A 25,285-nucleotide genomic window follows, 5' to 3' on the forward strand; every position below is an offset into this window, starting at 1 on the left:
ACGCTTTTGGGCACAGCCGATTTTCGCCACAGTTGCACTACAGCGCCCACAACTGTTTTGGAGTAACTAAGGTAAAAACCAGAAGAGGATTTTTGCGTCATTTTGATAGGAAATGAATGAATCTTTATCTCAGTATCTGCTGGACCGTTCCGAGTTGAACGTTAGTATCTTGTACAGAATTCCTCTTCTAAAACTTTACTTTAAATCTACATTAATTTAAATAAATTAACTGTCAACAGTAATGCAGCTGTTATCATGAAATCATGAATACGTATGTATAAATGCTGAATATTGCGCAAGATGCATGATTTCCATAAAATAAGATGTGTTACTGACGATTTCTTTGGAGACGCTTAAACATAATTTACGTCAGACAGTGCAAGAAGGCCTTGATGTGGGCTCTGGAGTTACAATGTTCTTTTGGAGAAAGATATGTAAATAAGTTATGTTGCTCTCGTCTGCTCTTCTCCTTCATGAATTCTCCCCTTAAGTATTTTATGGTGTGCATATTTCAGAAGCTCATTAAGTGAAGGAATACTGAATGTGTCTAATCTATTTCCTTGTTAATGGTGTCTAAGTTTATGTATTTTATATATATTTGGCTACAATTATTTATATTAGGCTAATATGTCTCCTGTTCTATGTGTACAAACCTCCCACAAATCGTATGGTTATAACTATTTAGTGAGCCGTGCAGTACTACAGATGCTATTCTTATTAGGCCTATTACATGGCAAAACATATCGTTGAATTCATTCTACCTGTTTTAACTCCTAACTGTCCAACCAAGACAAAGGAGGCAAGTTTTGAGAATCTTTCAGTGACTCGCTGTTTTAGAGCAACGAGACACCGTTATAAAGGGGAAAATACTGTAATCAAAATTAGAAACTTGTTGTGGTGTAAATTAACACTAAAACTGGGATATTCAGTAATAATTCTGTGCATTCAGCCGAAGCGGTTTAACCCTCAGCAATCGTCGAACACGCTTGATAGGCTAGCCATAAAACTATTACTCCCTTGAGATTATCTGTAGGTGGTCTCGTTCTGTATTAATCCAACTTCGTGATATTGCGCTTGCGCGGTTTTGCAGGAAGTGCTAGTGCAGTAACCAGCTGATCGACCATCAACAACAGGACCAAAAAGCAGCGACCTACGACCAAGGCGGAACTTAATACAGGTAAATCTCGCAACACTTTTTGTGGCATTGTGTTATTTTGTTGAAAGGCCATCCAAATAGTTGCAAATGGGATGCTCATTTGAATCACGACAGCCGCTTTTGTGGAATCGTCCAAGAGCACGAGAGCGGGGACTGGTGTTGTCCGAGCGGAGTCCATGCTGCGCCGAGACGCAACAGAATAATACCCTGCCCTACCTGCATTACAGTTAGGCCCATACAATCGGTCAATACTTGAAAGCGAAACTGGTGACAGTACCCATTCGTAACTTAAATGGATCAGAGGGGAATGCAGACCTTTTGTTATTGACTGAGACATCATTGTATGCGACATCAAAATTCCAGTCTTGAACTGACAAGTGTGGAACGGAAGCGACGAATATATATTTTGCTGTAACGTGCGGACGCCAGAGTTGACACACATTTGGGTTTTGGTAAAGAATTCACGTGTATTGCGTTATATTCAGTTTCCGTTTATTTCAGATGTCGGGCTGAAAATCGGGGCACCGCCATCTCTCGACCGACTCTGACCTATGAACCGCAAATAGTTATAAATATTTGCTGCACCACCGAATGCAAGGAAGTAGGAAAATTGTTAACGTGGACGTGACAAAGTTCCCTGTCCTTGCGGTCTTTGCTTGAGGTAATTCATATTGTTGGACGAAATTGTCGCGGTTGTGTGTTCGTTGAAAATTCATCCGCTAAGAGACCAGGTGCTGAAATGCTGACTGGAGTCCAGTCTCTTTGTGGAATGTGACATACTGTGCACGTTCACCCCGGAGTCTGGCCTGCTTTAAACCAGCATGTTACAACAAATAAACAACAGACGGAAGTATATGTACATTTATGATAAATAAAAGATGGGTGATTGGGGCGTGATCTAGTCCAGAAATAAAAGATGGAAAGCTGTCCACATGTATCTGGTGGCAGGTGTTCTGGTCTGGTGGATTGCTGTCATGAGAGTTCTTTATAGGTCAAATCAACACCAGATGCTGTTGTGTCTTCTGGCATTTTTACTTACTTTTTTTCCCTGATGGCTTTGATGAAGTTGACTCTGTGTGCGTCTTTTCTCAAACATTGTCACAGATCCCAATCAGTGTGCACACATATGCTGATTTGTGAAGTTCGCTGAAAAATGAGGTAGCAGGAAGGTGTTGAGTAATAATACCATCTCTTTGTGTAAGCTTCTCCCGTAGAATATGATGGGATTCTGTGTAGGTTTTCTTTTCTGATTTAAAGTGATCTGTGCTTGAAACAAATATTTTCATCTTTAATCTTGTACAGTTGTTGCCTAAAAGGTACTTTGATGTAGTTGTGTTAGTGTAGACTGAAACGAAGATCAAAGTCATTTAGAGGAAGCTGTCAGGAAACTAGTTTTTGCCTCAAAGCAGTGATTCTCAGTTTAACTGTTTTTAGTTGCATGTGTGGACAGAAGTAAGTCACATGGATAGAAAATATGAAATGTGTGCAGAAACATCAGTCATTTTATCTCTCTCACACACACATACACGCATACACATGTGAAAAGAATGGGAACACAGTCAGTCTTTGGCAAGTAAATGACGCAGACACTTTCTGCTCCCAGTGTGGAATTGTGAATGGCTGATACAATGTAATTGGTGTTTATTGCACTAGTGGAGCTAGTTTTGTTTAAACACACAGACCATGACACAAGGGACTGGTTTAGTCAGATTGGAGTCTGTACCTTGCTGAAATGCAATAAAATAATACCTGACTGCTTTACAGTTGGACCTGTGTAATTTAACAGGATCATGTCCCCTATGAACTAGTGACCTTAAAATGATTGGTAGGGGATGCAAACTTAATACTTATTATCAGAGGCTTTGATGCATTAATAGTGACAGTGCCACTTTCATGCTTCTACAACTAAATTCCAAAGTTCCAGGTTGGAGTTTGTGAAACAGAAGCAGCTCTTATACATTTTGCTATTATTTATGGACACTTGATCTGTTATTGTTTGAGTTTTGGTTTACAGTTAAACTATGCGGTTGACTTTTTGGTTTTCGTAATTTCCTGACAGCTTCCTCTAACGTAGACTCCAGCCTATGAATTGTATGTGTCTATTGATTTGTTTTCTGTGATTTAGGTCACATACTTTCTTTAGGACCGCCTGAGAGTGATAAACCAAACATCAGACTGAGAGAGAGAGAAAGAGAGAGAGAAGGAGGGAATTCACTACCTGAGTTCCTGCACTCATAAAGCCCCATTAGGAGGCCCCTCCACCCTCTCCATCATGACAACCCGTGGTAGTGGCAGGCCCAATGGGACCCTGCCACAGACCAAGATCTGCCAGTTCAAACTGGTGCTCTTAGGAGACATGGCTGTAGGCAAGTCCAGCCTAGTGCTACGTTTTGTTAAGGGCCAGTTTGATGAGTTCCAGGAGACAACCATTGGAGGTAAGGAGGCTGGGAAGAAGGTAAAGATGGTGACACTGCAAACTTATAAATAGTTCATACACTGAATGAACACATATTTAATTTGGGTCTTATGATATATCTAAATCTATATATGACATTAGGAGCTTCAGAGTTAATGTGTTAACTTCTGTGATGAATAAAATACATAAAAATGTTATTTTTTAAAAAATATTGTTAACTCCGCATGTCAGCACACATGTCAGTATATCAGTATTATTAATAAAATGGAAATGGAGCCTCAGACAGTCCCAGTAGGTGACAGTACAGTGGTCTATGCTTTTATTTTAAAAGGTTGTAGCTTAATGTAATTTTATTTTCATAGAACGTAGTTTTGTTGAGTGCTTAGTTTGTAATGTGACACATCAGCTTGTGTTGATACAACAGTGGGGAAAGACATATTTTTAAATGGAAAGCTTTACCAAGCTCTAGTGGAATTTGCAAGCAAAACATTTGGGTGGTGATGCAAGCAAGACAAAACAACAAGAGAGCACAACTAGCTACCTTTGTAGAGCATGGACTTTGGAGGCCAGTGAACAACGGTGAAACAACAGGGAACAGTGGAAAAAACAACAAATGGGTTTTTTTAGCTAAAATTTGAAGTAGTGTTTATTAAATGTGAGCATTTCACATTCAGGCTAAATTTGACCATATTCCTAATACTGACAGACAGAATTTACTGTCAACGTTTCATATGATGTTTTACTCACATCCTGCCATGTGCACTATTATACTAAGGTTATACTGAGGTTGATGATTCGAATAGGTCACATGAAAAACAGAGGAACTTGGTACGCAGTCACACAGTTAGTGGGAGTAGTGGATTCTGTAATAACGCAGGCTTCTCCTGTCAATCTTTCCCACCCTATGTCAGCTGCCTTCTTGGCACAGAGTGTTTGTTTGGATGACACAACGGTGAAGTTTGAGATCTGGGACACGGCAGGTCAGGAACGGTACCACAGCCTGGCCCCCATGTACTACCGTGGCGCTCAAGCTGCCATTGTGGTGTTTGACATCACTAAGCCGGTAAGTTGCCCATGGTGCAGTCATATAATGATGCTAACATAAAACTCAGACTGTCGATTTGTTACGCGAGGACGTCTCCCATTCACAATCGTACCCCAAGCTCTGCGTCATTCTTTTCTGTTTTCACCACGTTGTACCCATAACTGTCTGCAAATAGTTTTATCTCAAGAGGTCAAAAAACTGGGGTTGTCTTTCCCATTCTCACTTTTTTTTCCCCTATGGATCATCTGTTTTTAGGAGACATTTGAGCGGGCAAAAGCGTGGGTGAAGGAGCTGCAGAGACAGGCGAGTCCCAACATTGTTATTGCTTTGGCGGGGAACAAGGCTGACCTTGCAGACAAGCGACTGGTGGAATATGAGGTTTGTGCAGCCCAAAACGTCTTGTATCAAACATTTGGCAAGTTTTGGTCTTTTTTTTGTTGTTGTGATAAGTTTATTTGAATTTAGGTTGGCTGGACATGATGTTGATCATCTTGGTTAGCTAGCTTTTTTCCCCTCCATTCCTGTTAGCTTGGCTATAGTGGCACATAATTTGAATTCCACTTTCATTTTGCAGGTTATTGCAGGATTTATTACATGCCTGAGTTTTGACTTTAACTTTTTTTTCTCTGTTCCAGGAGGCCCAGACTTATGCAGAAGACACAGGATTACTCTTTATGGAAACCTCTGCAAAGACTGCTATGAATGTGAACGAGCTGTTCCTGGCCATTGGTGAGCTTAGCGTACTCCTTCATACTTCTGTATGTATCAGTACAGTCATGCGTCACCTAATGACGGGGATACGCTCTGAGAAAAACGTCGATAGCCGATTTCGTCCTTGTGCGAACATCATAGAGTGTACTTACACAAACCTAGATGGTATAGCCTACTACACACATAGGCTATATATGATATATCCTATTGCTCCAAGGCTACAAACCTAAACTTTTTTTTTGTAAGTAGAAAGAGTACACTCTAGAATAACAATAAAAAAGTACAGTATAGTAAATGCATAAACCAGTAACGTAGTTGTTTATTATCAAGTATTATGTACTGTACATAATAGTATGTGCTGTACTTTTATACGACTGGCAGGACTGTAGGTTTCTTTACACCAGCATCATCACAAACATGTGATTAATACATTACGACGTCACTAAGCGATAGGAATTTTTCAGCTCTGTTACAGTGTTATTGGACCACCGTTGTACATGCAGTCCGTCATTGTCCGAAGCGTCGTTATGGGGCACGTGACTGTGCCACAATACATACCGATGTCACTCAGTTAGAACTGCAGTGAGAGTCAAACACAAACTCTGTTAAGCTAGCTAAACTGCTAAGCTAGCTTTACATAGCCTTTTTGGCTGACGGTAAATTTCACTATGTGTGTGTAAATGTGTGACACTTCAGGGGAAAATATTATTAAATTGTAGCATTTGTTCCACTAAGTTGTTTACAAACCAAACTGGAAAAAAGCAGAGCTGACTCGATTTTTAAAGCTGTTGTATCCTGGAAATCCCTGCAGGGTGCTATTATTGTGGTGTTTCTTCCATTAACCCGCTGTGCTTACACAGAAAATGAGTTAATTATATAACGAGGTCGGAGATCTGTTTTGCTCCATCATCATCTCAAGGTTTCTGGTCAAGTCAATATTGATGAACTATTTTACTCGATTTTTGACCTCGTCAACAGCAAAAAAGATGCCAAAAACAGACACGCAAAACCCTACGCATGCCGCCAGACACAGGGGAGTGAATCTCCAGGATCCTGATGCCCAGTCCACCCGAAGCTGCTGTGGGAACTAAGCAACTCTACACCAACCTTCGTGGCTTGAGAGACCACCATCTTCCAACCCCCAGATCCACCCCAACCTCCACCCTTTCACCACCTCAGACAGACATCTAATCCAAGGAAAAGGGAAAGGATAGGGAAGTATTTTTTAGTCACTTACTAATGTGATTTTTTTTTAAAGGGAGATGTCTGACATGGATTGATGGATGAAAGCCTGTGGGTTTCAGACTCGGTATAATACTCAGCACCATTAGTGGATGTTTTGTGATATCAACTGGTTAAAAGATCATTTCAGTCGCTATTCTTTCTGATTATGCAAGCACAGTAGAGTCAACCGTCAGAAGCAGTCAGGGGAAGAAACACAAGATAGGGAGTACAATGCATTTAAATGTCGAAGGAACAAATGAAGGGACACAGTTGGTTCTCTTCCCTTCCAGTCTTCCCTGCCTTCCTTGATCCTCCCAGGGATTAAGGAATCCCCAGTACCCTCCCACCTTCCCATGTGATTGCTCTGAGGTCTGAAAGCCCTTTGGCCAGTTTTGTATCCTTACCTTTTATTTTACCCTCCACTCTCACATTTATACTGGAATGAACTCAACACCTAGGTCCCTGATTAGCTACGCAATAGACAACCAACCCAGTATGTCAACCACAAGGAGGTCTTGATGTCCCAGTAGGAAGATCCAGAATGTTCAGTATGATGGTGACAGCAATCAGAAGCTTACTCCCATCCCATCAGCTATTTTGCTATAACCATCCACTCTGTCTCTGGCCATTTGTCCCCTCAGTGCCAGCCACATGTCTTCCCACCACACCCCTCCTTCATTCCACTCTCCCCGTCTCACCAAAATATGTCCACACTGTAACCAGAGAACAGTATTCACTCATTGGAAATCATCCTGCTGTTCAGTGCTTTCAGTGCTTACTGTTCTGGTCCAATCACTGTAAATTGCATTTTGAGAAACAATTGGTCAGCTGTCTGCAATGTACTCGTGACGATAACATAGGTATTGTTTGGTAACCCTTCTACTTTAACATGATACAGGGTAACCATGAAATCTCTCTCCTAATTGTCTTTGGATGCAAGATCATATGGCACTGGTCCTGTTTTGTTTTGTATGTCTTAAAAGCCAAGAAAAATAGAGAAACAAGCACTCGCAATCTACTGCTTTTCATGTAGAATATAAAGGATCGGATGCTGTGCAATGCACTGTCGTGTAAAGCGGTGGTGAGGGAAATTTGCCCCTGTTTAAAAAAAAAAAAAAAAAAAGTTGCAAAGCCCCAAGAGGGTTTGGAAAAAAACAGAAGTGCCTACTCTCCGTTTTTTCCGTGTTCCTTGTTTTGGGCTTGCTTGAGGTGAGTTCAGTTAGGCAGACTGCCGAAAAAAAAAAAAAAGTAGCGTTTTGTGATGCTGGCCTGAGCCAGGAGTGGGTAGCCCTTCTGCTGTGGAACCACAGGGTTATGGCTACTTTTGCTCCTGGCCTTGTACGGCACACCTGACTCTGCCACGCGGATTTCAGACTCCTGATTGGCTGAATCAGGTGTGTTTGGGTAGGGTCGGGGCAAAAGCCATCAAACATTGCCGCTCTACGGGAGGAGGCTAATCTACCCCTAGCCTGAACCATTACAGTAACATGTAATTCTCATTAGTTTAGCGTGGTAATAAGAGAGAGCTCCTTTGCCATGTCTTGTTTTATTGATGCTGTTTGTTGTTAATTTGTGTGTTACAGTAAAAATGAAATTCTATTGATGACTTTTATTTAAATTGGTTTTATTTAGTAATTTAATGGGTTGCCAATACATTTTTGAGGTCATTTAAGGAATGAATAAGTGTGTCACTGATTAAATAATTTGTCATGTTTCTTGAAGTCAACCATGCTTGTGGGATGGTTTTAATCTCCCATCAGCACCTGTGTGAAATGGAAATGTTTAATAAAGCCGTGCTACTCCACTATGAAAGAAAACAAAGTTCTAACTGCTCTTTTATTTTTTCCTTTGTAACCTAAACCTTCATAAAATTAGGATTTCCACATGAATTCTATGCACTATGTTAATAGAAGTCACTGATGCTAATTTGTAGAGCCCTGAAATGACCCTATGCACCAAGCAATGGTTATAAAAAAAACGTGTTATTTGTGGTGATAATAAAATGAGTGATTGTGTTATATCACCACAGATTAATAGCTGTACCTCCTTTCTGCTACTATTTGCAGTTTAGGAAAAAGTCCATTGTTCACAGGTGTAAAATCTTTGTGTTGCAACCTGGATGTTGGTCAGATATGTCAGTGCCTTAAAGGCAACTGCATGAAAGCAAAACAGACAGTACATACAGTAAAGAGTGGCTATGAGTGTAGTGTTCTTTAACAAAGGCCTATTCCACAGATGCACTGCAACAAAATTTTGTATTCCATCTTGGTGTCACATAAAAGAAACAACCCAAGACAGATAAGATATCTATAAAGAATCAAAAGTTTAGAGAGTCAAAAGTTTTGCCGAATCCTCTGTGTATTAAAAAGCAGTTACTCAAATGTCCAATTCAATTAAAAAATTCCATGACATTAACACTGTGATTTCTCTGTAAAAGAATGAATACATTTTACAAACAAAGAGAAATAATACAACTCATTCATTCATTAGAGTCTCCAACAACTCCAGGTAACCCTTTAAAAAAATTTCCATTAAAATGGGGAACCCCAGCTAGTGTGATATTTCATAATTATATAGCTGTCCAATTTCCGAATCTTTCTGCATCAATTCCACAGATGTGTAAAAAAAAAATATTCTATATCCCTGTTGTCCATATAGAGTAAATATTACGTTTGAGTGCTTGCGTGGGCGTCTAAAACAAATGATCATGTCCAACCATTTGGCAGCTCAAAGTACCAGTCTGACTTAGATCTCCCATCATCCCTCAGTTTCCTCATCGTCTGCCGCTGTGTAGATGGTTTGGTTTCTCCTCTTGATTTTAGGGGTGTTGCCAGTGCCAGTGTTCGCCCCCTCGGTCTGTCCACTGGTGCGTTTGGGGACCCTTGCTGGCGTAGCGCCCCCATCCTCTTCAGAGCTGCCCTGAGCAGGGGAGACGGAGGATGGGGTTGACTGACAAGGGGGAGGAAGGTTGAGTGTGAGGGAGCGAAGAGGTTCACCGTTAGGAGGTGGTAAGACTAAGTGGCTGGAGCCAGATTCTCTCAGTGGACTGCTGTCCCTGTCACTGTCCTGGCCTCCTACCTGCCCCTCTGGAACCACAGCATCTGTTCCCTTTTCCTCTCCTCCCTCCCCATCCTCCTCTTCCTCCCACTCATCCTCAATGGTGATTTCATCTGGATTATAAGAGCTGGACAAACCTGAGCTGTCGGTAGGATACTCGCTTGGTTCATCGACGCTACCAACACTCTGGTTGTCCTCATCGTCCTCTTCTTCAGGAGCACCAGAGGCACTCTCGTCATCCTGGCCCTGCCTGTCTTGCCCTGCCTGGGCATAAATATCAGTCAGCCCCAGAGTGGCACAGAGCTCAGTTGTCTGGGGATTGGTAACATATGACGGATTGGTATGGGGTTGAGGGCGAGATGGATTGTAGGCAGGCACAGTGAGGCTAAAGTTCTCTGGTATGCAGAGCTCACCACCCATGTCGCTCACAACCTGCATCATAGACTCTGTTGAGGCACTGAAATCCCACCTGGATTAAAAATAAAGAAATAAATAAATGAACAAACAGTATGATGGTGACAGCGTATGTCTCTGGGTTGGCTGTGTTCTCTGAAAGATCAAGGTGCGTATGTGCATTTGTGTGAGGAATACCTAGCGTTGAGGTCGTCACTCTGTGGGGGAATCCAGAAATTAGCAGTGGTGCTCTGCAAACTATCTGTGGCTTTCAGGATGGCCAGCCACTCAGGATCATATTCCAGCTTCTCGGATGACCCGGGCCTATCAGCAATCTCCACTATCTGTCGCAACAAGGGACCAAAAGTTCCATGTTATATGCAAGGTCTCCAGAACACACACCAAAAATTATCGTTTACTGATACTGGCTGAACGCAACACGTGTCATTTGCGTTGTCTGTAATGCAAAACGTTTCTCACCTGGAGGAAGTCGCGGTGGGGAAGACACTTATCAAGTGAAAGGAACTTGGTGGTGCGTGGGGCAGAATTACCTTTAGCCTATACACAAAAAAGACAAAGACAACACACAGCAGAGATCAATGGGCCGTAAAAACACTATCTATAAATAGGCTTCTCTTCTACTGCTAAAAGGTAAATCCTTAAGAACATCTTCTATGCTCTTCTGGGTTGAGCCATGGCATACTGCAAACACAACGAAAATAAATCAATTAAAAAAAAAAAAAGGAGCTGAAGGTCAAATGGGTTTCTAAATTCAGCATCTTCACTTTCACCACCAGAGCCACAGACAAGTGACAAACCTGGTGTTGCATGACAGCTGCAAACTTGACGTGCAAGTGGGCTGAGAACCAGTAGCTAGGCTGCAGATGATGCAGAAGCTCAGCAGCGGCTGGACTGCCCAGGGAGTTCGATTCCACCTCCTGACGGAGAAATGGTTTCTTACGTAGGAGCTGTTCTGTTCTGCCATAGTAATAGATGCCTTGTGGCCAGTCATGAGTCATAAACACATCCACAGGCTTCTGTATCTGCAAAGGTATGATACAAAGATTGACTTGGAGATGAAACAGCTCAGCAAGGTAATTTCTATTCAAAAGTGACTCTAGAAAAATTACTTTCTATCAACTTCAACTGGTTTACACTCACACCAGCTGCATTTATTAAAATGACGATTTACCAATTCAGTTTTACACTGACTTAAATTGAATGCAGATTTAATACATTGTCTAACAGGTAGAAAGTACAGTAAGAGGCTTAACAGCTGCTTTGCTTTGAGCGGTCACACAACTCTAGACAGTAATACCTGTTTAAGCTTAAAGACGTCAATGTTTCTGATGTGGTAGACACTGCGCAGGGTTTCTTGGCTGTATGGTGGAAACTCGTAATGTCCTGAGAATATACAGCAACACAACGCTTACAGATCTCTGGCTCATGTTATGGTGTGACAAGACAATTTTACCCTCCAATGCTCACCTTTCCTATAGTCATGTGATTTGAAGATTCCAGACAGGCCACCAATCCTTAGTCCTTTATAACGCACAACACCTGCATAACCTGGTCAAAAAATGTGAACCAGAATTGCACTGCAAAGTTTAGAGCAAAACATTGTACACCTTTTAGCTTTTCAGTCTGTACATGTACATGAAGTCAGCTAGAGGTGGTCTATGTCTGTCTGTGTGTGTGTGTGTGTATGTGTGTGTTGAGATGTGAACTGTATAATCAGGAAGAAATGAGAATATTGATAAATTCATTGTACACAATTCATTACTTCATTAAGTAATTCTGACAAAAACAACATTGAACATTTGCTTTGCCTCATAAAAAGGGTTACTGGGAGAATTTGAATGACTTCATGTCTGGTAGGTAGGAATGACTTTGACCTCTTACCCATGTAGTATATATTTGGTGCCACCCAACCTCCATAAGGTAGCTCCTGCAGATGATTGGATGCTTCATGGTTCCCGCCAATGAAGATTGTGAGAACTGGAGCTTTCTTCTCTCCAGAATAATATCTAGGACCAACCATTTGAAAAGGTAACACACAAAATCTGTAAGTTCCGGCGGTAAGTGTGCTTGAATAAATGGATGAAAAGGACTTAATTAATAGTAATTAACAAAACCATTAATAAAAAGAGGGGGAGAAACCAGGCACTAACTTGTAGAAGGTTTGCATATGCCTGTACTTGGCTGGCACCGCCATGCACTTCATATCACCCTCGTTACGCACAGCCTGGAAGTCTCCGCAGCACAATAACAGGTCCACTTTAACGCCTTCCTTCTGCTCCAGGTAAGTAATGGTCTCGTAGATCTTATCCAGTTCGCCATGACAGCAACCCTCCACGGCGATTTTCATGATTGGTCAGACTCTTGAGGGTGCGTCAGTGGACTTTGGCGCTGGTTCGCTCGGTGTCCTTCTTTCCATTCACTTTAATGTCCAGCTCAGGCTGCTGCAGTCTCTACAGGTACGCACCCAACCACATGTTTGCGATTTTTTTAATGATAAGGTGCGAGAGAGAGAGACGAGTCAGGAAAGATGTTAGCTGATGAAAGCAACACCGGTTACCACTTCATGGACTTATGATGTGATAGTAACATGATGGCTGCGATAACAACATTTTGAGGATTTCAAGCTATTCTTATATACAAGTAACAATATTTTCTTACCTTTATAGCAACAATCTAGATGTCCTTAAACCGTAAACTAGAGGACCTAAGCTTTCCCACGTCCACACACTCAAAATTGTGCACATGCGCACACGATGTGTTCTTCTTCTTTTTCTTTTTCTTCTTCTTTGGTCGGCTTCTCAGCCGGCAGCGCGCCAATTAACAATGCGTGTACTGCCCTCTAACGGTGGGAGACTGTTTATACACTGCGTATTGGATTAGGGTATATCAATTTTCATTTACGCGCAGCACTTTAGATCAATTAAATCTGCGGTGCAAATGCCCTAATATAAATTAACAAAACCGACAGATGAATAATCCGATACAGAAAGTTTTATTTAAAGTAACGACATGATTGAATTTTTCATAAATCAATTAATTTAACCAAAAAATATCCAATCGAATCTGCCCATTTGGAGTGGCACTGAGCATAGAATTTATTTCACTTGACTTCCAGATTAACATTTAATAATAGCAAGGTCTTGTCAACATTTTAGACAATCATGGTAAACTTATTTAAGAGGAGCAATTTTAAAAGAATCTCGAGGCACTTAATATTTTGACTTTCCTTTCGACTCGACTAAGCGTTTACTTAATAGCACTGACTGTGATTTAAATAATTATTTAAACTGGAAACCAGTGGCTGGTGTGTGGTGTGGAGAAAGCCGAGTGTGTGGAAAGTGCTGCTCCGACTTGGGGCGCTCTTTAGGGGGAAGAGAGATGGCGTGCTTGTTGGAGGCCCCTCTACGCATCAGCGTGTTATCTGTGAGTCCATCCTAATTCACTTAGATAAATGCATTCTTTTTTCGCTTTAGTTTGATTTGGCTTCGCTAACAAGAATATCTTAAATCTTTTCCATTTTGTTTAGGGAATTAAATACTGCTCCCAAGACACATTTTGACAGGGTACACGAAAAGCCCCAAACGCTGTCGTTTTGGGTCTAGGGTAGAATTCTGGAGTGCCCTACTTCACTTTTTAGGTTTACGGCGTAGAGCAATTCACTTTACCGCTGCCGTTTTAGTAAATATGGATAAGCCAGTATGGTTTGGTGCTGTCATGATAGTATTCGGGTAGGCTAACCGGGCTAATGCTAACTGTTCATAGTCCATAGTATTAGCATAGTCAGCTAGCTAGCTAAGGAAAGATTGTCATGAATGACATTGTAAAAAAGCTAGCAAACGAGCTGAAGTTATAGCCAGGTTATCGGGTTGTCAAATTTAAATTTTAGTTAACATAAAAACTGCAGGAAATGTTAACCTGTCTTCTGTATGGTTTATTAGCGGGCTAGCGTGTTCTCACTGTTAGCTTTGTGGTGGAAACGCCCCCATCATATTAAGATACTTTCATTTAAACCTGGACAGTGTTAATTTGGTCTTTTTTGTTGCACTCGGAAGTTTTTAAGGCAGCCATCATATGATTTTTTTTTAACAACAAATAATTGAATCCTCTGTTTCTGACTAAAACTTGATGTTGGTGCATATCTCTGATACGTTTCGACTGAAATGTTGGGGTGTCAGCCCACTAAGTAAAGTCAGTCTATAGTTTGGGCTATAGTGTGTGACACCTGTTACCCAGAAAAGTTTTTAATGTTTACCGACACGCGCTGTATATTACAGTTGATCACACAAATATGACTGGTAGTTATTGTTCATTCACTTGTGCTAAAATGAGCTGTGAAACATTGTGATGAGCACGAGTGTGTACTGTGTTTGATGATATCAGTAAGGCATAACCAAATTAGTAGTTCACTGAATCCGCTCACTACCTCAGGTCCTTGTGGACATCGTATCGCATGTAAAATGAATTGTGTACTTTGCGGAATTACAATTAATAGGTCACAGTATTAGTAGTACTATGATTTTGTGCTTTTGTGAATTACTTCATGAATTACTGTTGCTTGAGGTACTTAGCAGTGCTACAATTTTGTGAAATATTTGCAGTGGTATCTGTATTTACAAGTAGTTATAATAAGAGCCCTTTCCTCTCTGGTTCACAGGTCCCCATTTGCAATATCATGCTTGGCTCCAGATAAAAAAAAAAAAGCTTGATGTGCCAGATCAAATTATATTATCTATATTTGACCTTTCTATTTTGACATGCAAGAGTATTTTGATTCAGGGCAACTGAACCCTCCTTGAAACTACAGAAGGATCAGCATATAGCTGTTGTCAAAACTCTTCAGTTCTCTGCTTTCTCCTTTCAACATTTGCAGATGTACTGCTACAGTTAATCATATTTCATCATTAACTTTTACACAGCCAGCGCTGTCTCCAACCATAACCACGAGTCTCATGACCTTCTCTGATTGCAGTAACTGCTGTTTACGCAGTGCCTAGGTTGAAATATGATCACTTTGGTCGGGTGAATGTGAAACGAACAATTTCAGATGTGAGTGAATAAGCATTTTAAACACACGTGGGAGTGTGTCCGTTAGATTCAATTAGTCCTCCACTCAAAAATCTGGCACCAAGCTTCTGGATTGTTCCCTGAAGATAAACATAAACAAGATGTAGGCTATCAAGTATCAGACATGCGTCCCCAGTCCAGTAATAAGAGATGGTCTTAGGGGTAGAACTGTGACAACATGAGAGTTTACCATCAGTCCCCGCTGGCATGGTGGTCACGTTTGGATATATCAGTAGTGGGATGAGTGGGCTCATTCCTGTTTCTTTTGCTGGTTGTCACCATGCAGGAGGTCACAGCCACCAGTCGCCACTATGTTGACCGGCTTTTTGACCCCGACCCACAGAAAGTGTTGCAGGGAGTCATGTGAGTATTACGACTTTTACATCACCCGCTGTGTCCACATTATCTGTTTGTATGTGTGTGTCTGTGCAAAATTCATTTTTTTCTTCAAAATGTTTCAGAAGTGTGTGTGTGTGTGTTTGTGATCTCCTAACCATATGCTCAAGCGATCAGAGTCTTATGTGTTGAAACTGATAGCTCGGTGTGTGTGCTGAGAAAAACACGAGCGGGAGGAGTGAGTGTGTCTGTGTGAAAAAGCCCTTGACTGGATAGTGTGGCAGAGTAGAAGTTAATGTGTGGATTATCGAGCCTGAGTGCGGTGTGTTTGTGCGCAGAGCAGAGTGTTTATGTCCCTGGGTGTGTGCGTGTGTGTGTGTGTGCGCGCGTATGTAAGAGAGTTTCTGTCAGTGGGCTGAGGACTGATCTTCTCATCTTTATTTTTAACCGGGAGCGCCAGCTCTGGTTGCTGTGAGACTTTTTGACATGTCCGCTACTGCAGTGTTTTTCCACGTTCAAGCCCCCTCTGGCCTAAAGTGACTTTTTGCAGCTCAGATTCAGATTTGCCAAGTCCACATTGACAACATTATGGTTAGAACACATTTGTCTGATGCAGGATGTGTGTAATCCTCTTCCAAGTCTGTGTTGAAGTGTAGCGCATATTTGCAAAGGAAATCATACCGAGGGCTATTACAAAGTGTGGAACAAGGAACTGCTGTCAGATTACAGCTGTGAAAGACCCAAGCTGATGACTAAAAGCTCTGGACTGGAGCTCTTTGAAAAATAACCTCCAAACAATATTATACCTTGTCTGGTGTGTTCTGCATTGTGGCATAACTGTGTTTTGAATGCTTTTTCATTTGCCATTCACAGTGACATGAAGAATGCTGTCATTGGTAACAATAAACAGAAAGCCAACCTTATTGTGCTGGGAGCCGTGCCCAGGTATGTTCCTGAAGCTCTTGCTCGCGTGCTAACTATTAAAAAAAAGAGAAGAACCTCGGCCACACCGGGCCCGGCTGGCTCTGTCTAAACCTTCAAATGTGCTGTTTTCAAGTGGCAGCAGATTTGTTCAACAGAATTTTCTTTGAAGAAAGAAAATTGAATGTACCATTTGAATGTTCCCAATAATAGCCTAATGCCCGGGCCGGTTTGTCGAACGACAAAATATGCATTTCCAGTAGGACCCTTATGATATTAAAGGCACAATGTTACTGATCACGATTTGGCTTACAGCTCTTTTTGACTCGCAGACAAGTAACCTGCTCTGAACTGAGCGTGTAGAGTTCCACCGGCGAGGGGGGGGGGGATCAGGGGTCAACCGTCATGTTTTAGTTGGAGAGAGCAGTGAACTGCTGACCGGGGGAGGCCATGGTTTCCTCATTGTTCTGATAGCCTGCAATACAATAATAGCTTTCCATTCCCCCCTAGTCTGCCTGGACCACCTACCTTTCACACAGAGAGCCACAAAGTGAGGCTGCACACCAGGGGCAGGCTAATTAGCAGGCTTAGCAGAACTGCTAATGATCACGCCCAGCCTCCTCCTTCTCCTTTTTTTTTTTTTTTTCTTAAACTATACAGAGTTGTGTCACCATTTTGCTTCTTCATCAGAACATAATCTGTTTTTTTTTTTTATACTTTGTCAGGTCAGAAGGGAGACTTGTTTCCTCTTGATGTGTTGATTTAATGTATGTGGGTGTGTGGTGGTCTAGGCTCCTGTACCTGCTCCAGCAGAGTTCGTCCAGTGCGGAGTTGAGGACAGAATGTGCGGTTGTGTTGGGTAGTTTGGCCATGGGGACTGAGAACAACATCAAGTCTCTAGTGGACTGTCACATTATCCCTGCCCTTCTGCAAGGTACGCTCTCAGAGACACTGCCTCTCTCTGTCTGCTTCCCTCTCAAAGACGCTCCCTCTCAGTCTGTAATCCCATCCTGTAGAAAACATGCTGGACAAAAATGTCAGTTCTGAGTTAGTGTCTGAGTGCTCTGTGCGGTGTCGCTCTGTGTGGACCCTCAGGTCTGCTGTGTCCAGACCTAATCTTCATCGAGGCATGCCTGCGTTGCCTAAGGACGGTCTTCATCAGTCCAGTCACACCAGTGCAGCTACTCTATACGGTACATGCACTTTTAGACAGCACCTTCATGTCTCTCCATCACACACACACACACACACACATATGGATTGCTTACAGTTTCATCATTGTATGGTCGTATGTATAAAATACAGTTTCCTCATCTCTTTTCTATCTCTCTCTCAATCAACACACACACACACACACACACACCCCTACACCTACGTCACTAACATATTGGGGTTTTTTTTGGCCTGGCAGGACCCCACTGTTATCCCCCACCTTATGTCTCTGCTGAGTCGGTCCCTGCGCACACAGGAGTACATCACACAGATCTTCTCCCACTGCTGCAAGGTGACACACATGCACACACATGTGCACTCAGACAGCAGTCAGCAATCTGCTTGGTAACAGACGTCAAAAACTGAATCAATTTATGCTGACCTCAGTGGAACTTCACAGAATCGCTAATGGAAAGACTGTTATCTTCATCACTATCTACAATGATGGTATTTTATCTGTCTCACCTTATCTCCCCTCACTCTGTGTGTGTGTGTGTGTGTGTATCCGTTCATGTGTGTGTTTATGCGTGCACACTTGTCATCTGCATGTGTGCCCAGACTCCAGAGCATCAGACGGTTTTGTTTAACCACGGAGCCATCCAGAATATAGCACCACTGCTCATTTCTCCTTCCTATAAGGTACTACATTGCCATCACCGCCATCTAAGTGTACTCTGAATTAGACAGGATGTTAGTACAGGCCAGCATCAGCGTGTGTGCCAGTGCGAAGGCCTGACGTCATTCTCTTTGCGTGTCTGTAGGTACGGATGCAGGCGCTAAAGTGTTTCTCAGTCTTGGCCTATGAGAACACTCAGGTCTCCATGACACTGGTGAATGGTGAGAAATCCCTCCCCATTTTACACAACGTCATTATTCTCTGTTCCTCCATCTGTGCAGTCTCTCAAATGTTTTGCTCCATGTCCTGAACAGTAATCGTCGGTCGTTTCATCTGAAATGTGTCAAAATTTTGGATTTTTCCAGCTTTTTTTTTTTGGCACATTCCTCAAGTTCACCTTAGAACAGATCTGACATTGGTGCATGTTACACCTGATAAATCGCAGCATCTCCTAAAGTAGCACGAATAACTGCTCCCATTTTAGCACTAGATTCCTAATGTTGTCTCAATCCTATCCCCCTTATTTCTGTGCGTGTGTGTGTGCGCGCGCGCGCGCGCGCGCGTGTGTGTGTTTATGTGTGTGTGTTTGTCAGTACTGGTGGATGGGGAACTGCTCTCTCAGGTATTTGTCAGAATGATGCAAAGGGACAAACCCATTGAAATGCAGCTAACAGCAGCCAAATGGTGAGTCTGTTTACTCTTAGTCTTTGTATGTGTTTGCATATGTTTGGTTTGCTTCTGCTATTCTGACTGTGTTTAGGTTTATGGCATAAAAAAGATACCATCACTTACCCAGTTAATTTACATTTATTGTGTGCGTGGCTCCATTTGAAGCACGAAGACTAACGCTTTCTCTTCTTTTCAGTTTAACGTATATGTGTCGAGCAGGAGCTATCAGAACAGATGACAACTGCATCGTCCTAAAGGTGCGCTTATCTTCACATCTTCACTTTCAGTCGGAGATTTTGGAAAGACATTCTTTAGCCATAGGCACACGGGCTGATTCAAAGTTTCCAAAACCTGCCCTCGTGCATTCCCGATACATCCATCAAAAACAACCACAGAGAGTCCAGCCTTATACATATCAGTGTTGCAGCAGTTAAGGCTTTTAATCAGCCACTCACCAGATCACTCAGGCTGACTCAAGTGTCCGTAACGTAATCACTAAAGCTGTTCTACGCGGGCCTTTTGTCTGGGCACGTGTTTGCAGACTCTTCCGTGCCTGGTGCGCATGTGCAGCAAGGAGCGGCTGCTGGAGGAGCGGGTGGAGGGGGCGGAGACGTTGGCTTACCTGATGGAGCCTGACGTGGAGCTGCAGCGCATCGCCAGCGTGACAGACCACTTGGTGGCCATGCTGGCCGACTACTTTAAATACCCCAGTTCCGTCAGCGCCATCACCGACATCAAACGGGTCAGCGCCGCCCACACCGCACATCTACAGATCAGGGGTCAAAATAGGAGGCGCTGAGCTTTACATAGTAACTTCGGTGGCAGGAGGTTTGGAGGACTTTTGTGTCGCGTCAGAAACATAAAGATTAGTGGGTTTGCTACCAAAAAGGACGTGATTACATTCTTATGGAAAAGTCGCTTATAACTGACAGTATTTTCAGCTGACGGTATTTTTTTTTTAGCTGACAGTACTAGTGCTTCAAGGCTAGTCATGGTCAGGTCTGTGCTTTTCATCTCCAGTAATATTAAAATCAGTATACAAGATGTGTAACCTAGAGACAGTTGCTAGGATAAGCACAGTATATTAAAATTCTGATCTTGGGGGAAATAAGAGGTTAGAAACAAGAGACTATGAGTAGTCCAAAACAGATTAGGGATTCTCAATAGAGAATTCTTATTAACTGTGAAATGAAGCTCACAATTAGGCTTAATCCTGAAATCTACCTGTAAGAATTTGTGTGATCTGGTGATTCTGAACTTGATTCTCTGTGTCCACAGTTGGATCATGACCTGAAACACGCTCACGAACTCAGGCAAGCTGCCTTCAAACTCTACGCCTCCCTGGGCTCCAACGACGAGGACATTCGCAAGAAGGTAAACCGCTCCGCAAACGCAGCTTCGGCCGAAAAGCAGAGATCAGAGTCAACGGCGCTGATTGTGTACACGTTTGTTAAACCACCACCCTGTGATTGATGTCTTCCCATAGATCACAGAGACAGAGAACATGATGGACAGGATATTGATTGTGTACACATTTGTTAATCCACCACCCTGTGATTGATGTCTTCCCATAGATCACAGAGACAGAGAACATGATGGACAGGATAGTGATTGTGTACACGTTTGTTAAACCACCACCCTGTGATTGATGTCTTCCCATAGATCACAGAGACAGAGAACATGATGGACAGGATAGTGATTGTGTACACGTTTGTTAAACCACCACCCTGTGATTGATGTCTTCCCATAGATCACAGAGACAGAGAACATGATGGACAGGATATTGATTGTGTACACGTTTGTTAATCCACCACTCTGTGATTGATGTCTTCCCATAGATCACAGAGACAGAGAACATGATGGACAGGATAGTGATTGTGTACACGTTTGTTAATCCACCACCCTGTGATTGATGTCTTCCCATAGATCACAGAGACAGAGAACATGATGGACAGGATAGTGATTGTGTACACGTTTGTTAAACCACCACCCTGTGATTGATGTCTTCCCATAGATCACAGAGACAGAGTACATGATGGACAGGATAGTGATTGTGTACACGTTTGTTAAACCACCACTCTGTGATTGATGTCTTCCCATAGATCACAGAGACAGAGAACATGATGGACAGGATATTGATTGTGTACACGTTTGTTAAACCACCACTCTGTGATTGATGTCTTCCCATAGATCACAGAGACAGAGAACATGATGGACAGGATAGTAATTGTGTACACGTTTGTTAATCCACCACTCTGTGATTGATGTCTTCCCATAGATCACAGAGACAGAGAACATGATGGACAGGATAGTAATTGTGTACACGTTTGTTAATCCACCACTCTGTGATTGATGTCTTCCCATAGATCACAGAGACAGAGAACATGATGGACAGGATATTGATTGTGTACACGTTTGTTAATCCACCACTCTGTGATTGATGTCTTCCCATAGATCACAGAGACAGAGAACATGATGGACAGGATAGTGAGCGGGCTGTCAGAATCCAGCATCAAAGTTCGGTTAGCCGCTGTCAGGTACCCCTGCTCCGTTTCACAGAGATCTTTTAAAAGATCCATTCAACTCTGTTAGTTTGTTCACCTCTCTGTCTCTCTCTCTCTTTCTCTCTCTCTCTCTCTCTCTCTCTCCCCTTTTCTCCTCTAGGTGTCTGCACAGTTTATCACGGTCAGTACAGCAGCTGAGGACAAGTTTCCATGACCATGCAGTATGGAAACCTTTGATGAAGGTACCAGTCTCAACAGTCAGACTATTAAAGTATACAAAGCAGTTTTTCCCCTACCTCTGTTTAACCTGCCCTCTAACGTCAGCATGAATTTATCTCTTCAGATGTTTTCTTTATGTGTATTTTAATGTGTATTTTTTTTTTGCCTGACCGCATGCTTTTTGGTGTTCAGTTATTACAGAATGCCCCCGACGAGGTATTGGTCATGGCCTCGTCCACACTATGCAACCTACTACTGGAGTTCTCACCCAGCAAAGAGGTGAGACAAGAGATCCATACACTCAATATACATGGTGATGAGCTTGGGTTAATCAGTCACTGAATGTTTTTATCTTCAGAAGATGCACCATACTGGCGCCACAAACTCTACATGTTTATGAAGATGAGTGAAAGCTGATGTTTGTTTGTGTGTATGTTTCAGCCTATCTTAGAATCTGGAGTGATTGAGTTACTCTGCAGTTTGACCCAAAGTGACAGTCCAGCTCTGAGAGTCAATGGCATTTGGGCTCTCATGGTGAGTACGGCTGTGTCTGTCCTGTCTCTGTGTCGGCCCTGCTGTCTGTAGTCTGGCGTTACTCTATCATACATACGTTTAATCTCTCTCTTCTCCTTAGATCCCTCTGTCTGTTGGTACGTATGCCCTAAGCGTTCTTTAAGGGTTCTCGAAACAAACCTTTCCTCCAGTCTTACTTTTACACTTTTATGAAATCTTTTCTCCTCCTTTCCTCTGTCCTACTTCTGTGTGTTCATGTATTTTTCACAAAAGTTATCTACTCTTTTATTCCTCTCTCATAGTTTAAGCTGTGTTTCATGTCAGAAAGTCAGTTTGATCCGTGCAGGAGGAGTGCATCATTGAGTACTTTTAAAAACAGTTTCGTGCATGACATTGTACCTAACCAGCTAAAGTTTGTTTTGTTGCTGTGTGTTTGTGTACTTGCGTGTGCTGTAGAACATGGCGTTCCAGGCGGATCAGAAAGTGAAGGTTGAGATCGTGAGGGCCCTTGGCACAGAGCAGCTCTTTAGACTGCTCTCAGACCCAGACACCAATGTGCTTATGAAGACACTGGGACTGCTGAGAAATCTGCTCTCCACACGCCCGGTGAGTCTCTCTCTCTCTCTCTCTCTCTCTCTCTGTTTCTCCCATAGGAAGTGTACAGAAAATGAGCTTTTCTGCTGTTCTTGCCAGACTGTCTGAAGCTACACACACGCTCCCCGTCTCTAATCCTCTCTGTCTCTGCCTCTCAGCACATAGACCAGATCATGAGCTCTCATGGGAAGCAGATCATGCAGGCCGTCACTCTCATCCTAGAGGGAGAACACAGTATAGAGGTCAAAGAGCAGGTGAGTTTTCCCTACTTTACCTCTATCCTGTTTGATTGGACCAAGTTCCTCTAAGTGGTTGCATGGAAAGTGACAGTTTTCATAGTTAAGTGTAACAACGTCATGTTTTGGGTTTCACGAATGGGTTCAATTAAAATGTATAAATACATGACTTTATGCATTCTCACCTTCGTAACACTAGTCCCAGGTGGGCTTAAACCTGCCTCTGCAGACGCAGAATGTACAAAGGTTTTATGGGCCGTAATTCTGGAATGCTTTTCCACTCGTCAAACACATTCATCTCTGCTCCAGACCTTGTGCATACTGGCCAACATTGCTGACGGCAACACTGCAAAGGAACTGATTATGACCAACGACGACATGCTCCAGAAGATCAAATACTACATGGTACAGTCTCTCCTTCTCTTTTTTCTGAGTCCCTTCTCTCCCCCACTCTCTTTCACAGACCCGGACTAAGGCAGCCCCTTTTTCCCCCTCTACCTTCCTTACCTCATCGGTACCTCGTCTGTTCATTCCTCTCCTTCATTCTGTTGTCTGTGCTTGTGTTTCAGGGGCATTCAAACGTGAAGCTACAGCTGGCTGCCACCTTCTGCATCTCAAACCTCATATGGAATGAGGAGGAGGGTGAGGATGGCGTGACACAGTGCGCCAAACATGGGCAGAGAGAGAAAAATAAATATAGAGGTGGATGCATGATATGAATGAAAGGGGGAGAAGGGGGGGGGGTTATGAACCCTTAGGTGTTCGTAACCTCCCTTTTGTGGCTGTACTGTAGAGGGTTTGTTATGATGTGGTGGAAACGTCGATGTCAGATTACATTTGGTAGATCTCAAGGGTGTGCTTGGAAAAAAAAAAAAATGATTTGGGTTGAAGGCAAAAAAAAAAAAAAAACTGGTTGAGAGCCCCTGACCTCTCTTACGGAGAAAGCCAGAGAAAGGAATAGTGTGAGGACTGTAGATGAAAAAAAAGGCAAGAGCTGGCTGTGCTTTTTTTTGTGTGTGTGTGTAGATACTCTTCACAGGCGCCTAGGACTCTTACAGGAAAATTACAGTGGAGCAACGATAGAAAGTTGCAGAAAGTGTGCAGATTTACAGAATGATCCAAAATAACTGTGGATGTGATGTGGGTGGAATTCGTGCATTGTTTGTGTTTTGAGTCTGCAAGGACAGAATGTGTCCTAGTCTATTGGCGAGGAGTAAATGTCCTGCTCTCCCTCAATGACTGAATGTGAATGTTTCTCTCTCTCTCTCTCTCCTTTCAGGTTCTCAGGAGAGACAGGATAAACTGAGGGAATTAGGCTTTGTAGATATCCTCCATAAACTCACCCAGGCCTCAGACCCCAGCCTGTGTGACAGGTAAAAGGACACACACGCACTGGGCAGAACCGACTGACACACACACACATCACAAAGCCACTCTCACACTCTTACACGAATCCAGATTCGTTTGAACACGACCTGTCAGAGCTCAAACACACATGCACGCTTGGCCAGCTGTTACTGTGGTATTTGTCAGAGCTGAGTTATGTGGAGTTGAATTGAACTCTCTCCTCTCTCTTAAGGGCAAAGACAGCGATGCAGCAGTATTTGGCATGACACAGAGGAACAGCCGGATGTCATCTTACTAACAGTCGCTGGGAGGACGCAACCTCCGCCATCTTTACTTTGATGTTTCTTCTTAACGTTTCAGTTTTTTTGGTTTTGTTTTGTTGCACAAGACACCTTTTTGAGCTGAGGCAAAGACTCCCCTTATCTTGAAACCTGGGAGAACAACACAGTTGCCAGGGGCAACACCACACCATGACGGTTAATGGGCTTTCAGGTTATGTTAACTCATATTTTTGTGTTTAACTTGTGGAAGATTACTTTTGTTTTGTTTTTATTTTGGACTTGACGTGAAGAAAATGACTTTTATTCCCCACGTGTTCTACTGCGCAAACCAGTGGTTTTGAAGCTTAGGTGCTTTGGGACTCTCTTTGGAGAAGATTTTGAATCTTTGAAATCTAAGCTAATGGACTGTATTATGGCAGGGTCAACGGAGCGTAGTCTCCTTGTTAAATTTGATTTTTGCAGATTAATTAATTATTGATATTATCACTATTATTATTTTAAGAGGGGCGTTGACAGAAAACAATGGAGAAAAAGAGAGCCTGCTCATATTTTTTTTCTGTGTTTTTCTTTTGTTTTGTGGACACATACCTCGTAAATATATATTATATATATATAAATATAAATATATAAATATATTTTTTGGATTTTTTTTTTTATCCCCACCCATTTCTTTTTTTTTTTTTTTTTTTTTTTTTTTTCTTGCTCCTGTGTGCTTCCGTTTTCTGTGAAGTGAAGTGAGTGTGTGCGAGG

The 25,285-nt window shown here is 42.5% G+C and overlaps 3 protein-coding genes across 6 annotated transcripts; 2 read left to right on the plus strand and 1 right to left on the minus strand.

Moving 5' to 3' along the window:
• Nucleotides 1-1,101: 1,101 nt before the first annotated feature.
• Nucleotides 1,102-8,363, plus strand: rab5b (RAB5B, member RAS oncogene family). Its single transcript, XM_030786733.1, has 6 exons — nt 1,102-1,177; nt 3,282-3,591; nt 4,484-4,635; nt 4,873-4,995; nt 5,253-5,346; nt 6,307-8,363. Exons 2-6 carry the CDS (start codon nt 3,429-3,431, stop codon nt 6,417-6,419), a joined length of 645 nt encoding a protein of 214 aa, XP_030642593.1. The 5' UTR covers nt 1,102-1,177; nt 3,282-3,428; the 3' UTR covers nt 6,420-8,363.
• Nucleotides 8,364-9,218: 855 nt separating this feature from the next.
• dbr1 (debranching RNA lariats 1) lies at nt 9,219-12,756 on the minus strand. Its single transcript, XM_030786934.1, has 9 exons — nt 12,682-12,756; nt 12,174-12,473; nt 11,905-12,029; nt 11,491-11,571; nt 11,321-11,406; nt 10,821-11,045; nt 10,483-10,560; nt 10,201-10,346; nt 9,219-10,078 (listed from the first exon to the last, which is right to left on the minus strand). The coding sequence occupies exons 2-9, from the start codon at nt 12,368-12,370 to the stop codon at nt 9,310-9,312; spliced, it is 1,707 nt and encodes a 568-aa protein (XP_030642794.1). The 5' UTR covers nt 12,371-12,473; nt 12,682-12,756; the 3' UTR covers nt 9,219-9,309.
• A 387-nt stretch (nt 12,757-13,143) lies between these two features.
• On the plus strand, nt 13,144-25,055 carry armc8 (armadillo repeat containing 8). 4 transcript variants are annotated; one of them, XM_030786256.1, is made up of 22 exons: nt 13,144-13,446; nt 15,374-15,450; nt 16,297-16,368; nt 17,136-17,278; nt 17,440-17,537; nt 17,756-17,848; nt 18,115-18,195; nt 18,318-18,393; nt 18,766-18,856; nt 19,038-19,098; nt 19,383-19,583; nt 20,120-20,215; nt 21,296-21,378; nt 21,506-21,587; nt 21,757-21,843; nt 22,006-22,098; nt 22,534-22,683; nt 22,830-22,925; nt 23,217-23,312; nt 23,477-23,549; nt 24,187-24,280; nt 24,487-25,055. In XM_030786256.1, the coding sequence occupies exons 1-22, from the start codon at nt 13,402-13,404 to the stop codon at nt 24,518-24,520; spliced, it is 2,022 nt and encodes a 673-aa protein (XP_030642116.1). In that variant the 5' UTR covers nt 13,144-13,401; the 3' UTR covers nt 24,521-25,055. The 4 variants fall into 4 exon arrangements, with proteins under 4 accessions (XP_030642116.1, XP_030642118.1, XP_030642117.1 ...); XM_030786258.1 differs by lacking the exon at nt 19,383-19,583; XM_030786257.1 differs by lacking the exon at nt 17,756-17,848.
• Nucleotides 25,056-25,285: the final 230 nt, after the last annotated feature.

This window comes from Chanos chanos, chromosome 10 (assembly GCF_902362185.1).
Source record: "Chanos chanos chromosome 10, fChaCha1.1, whole genome shotgun sequence".
NCBI lineage: Eukaryota > Metazoa > Chordata > Actinopteri > Gonorynchiformes > Chanidae > Chanos > Chanos chanos.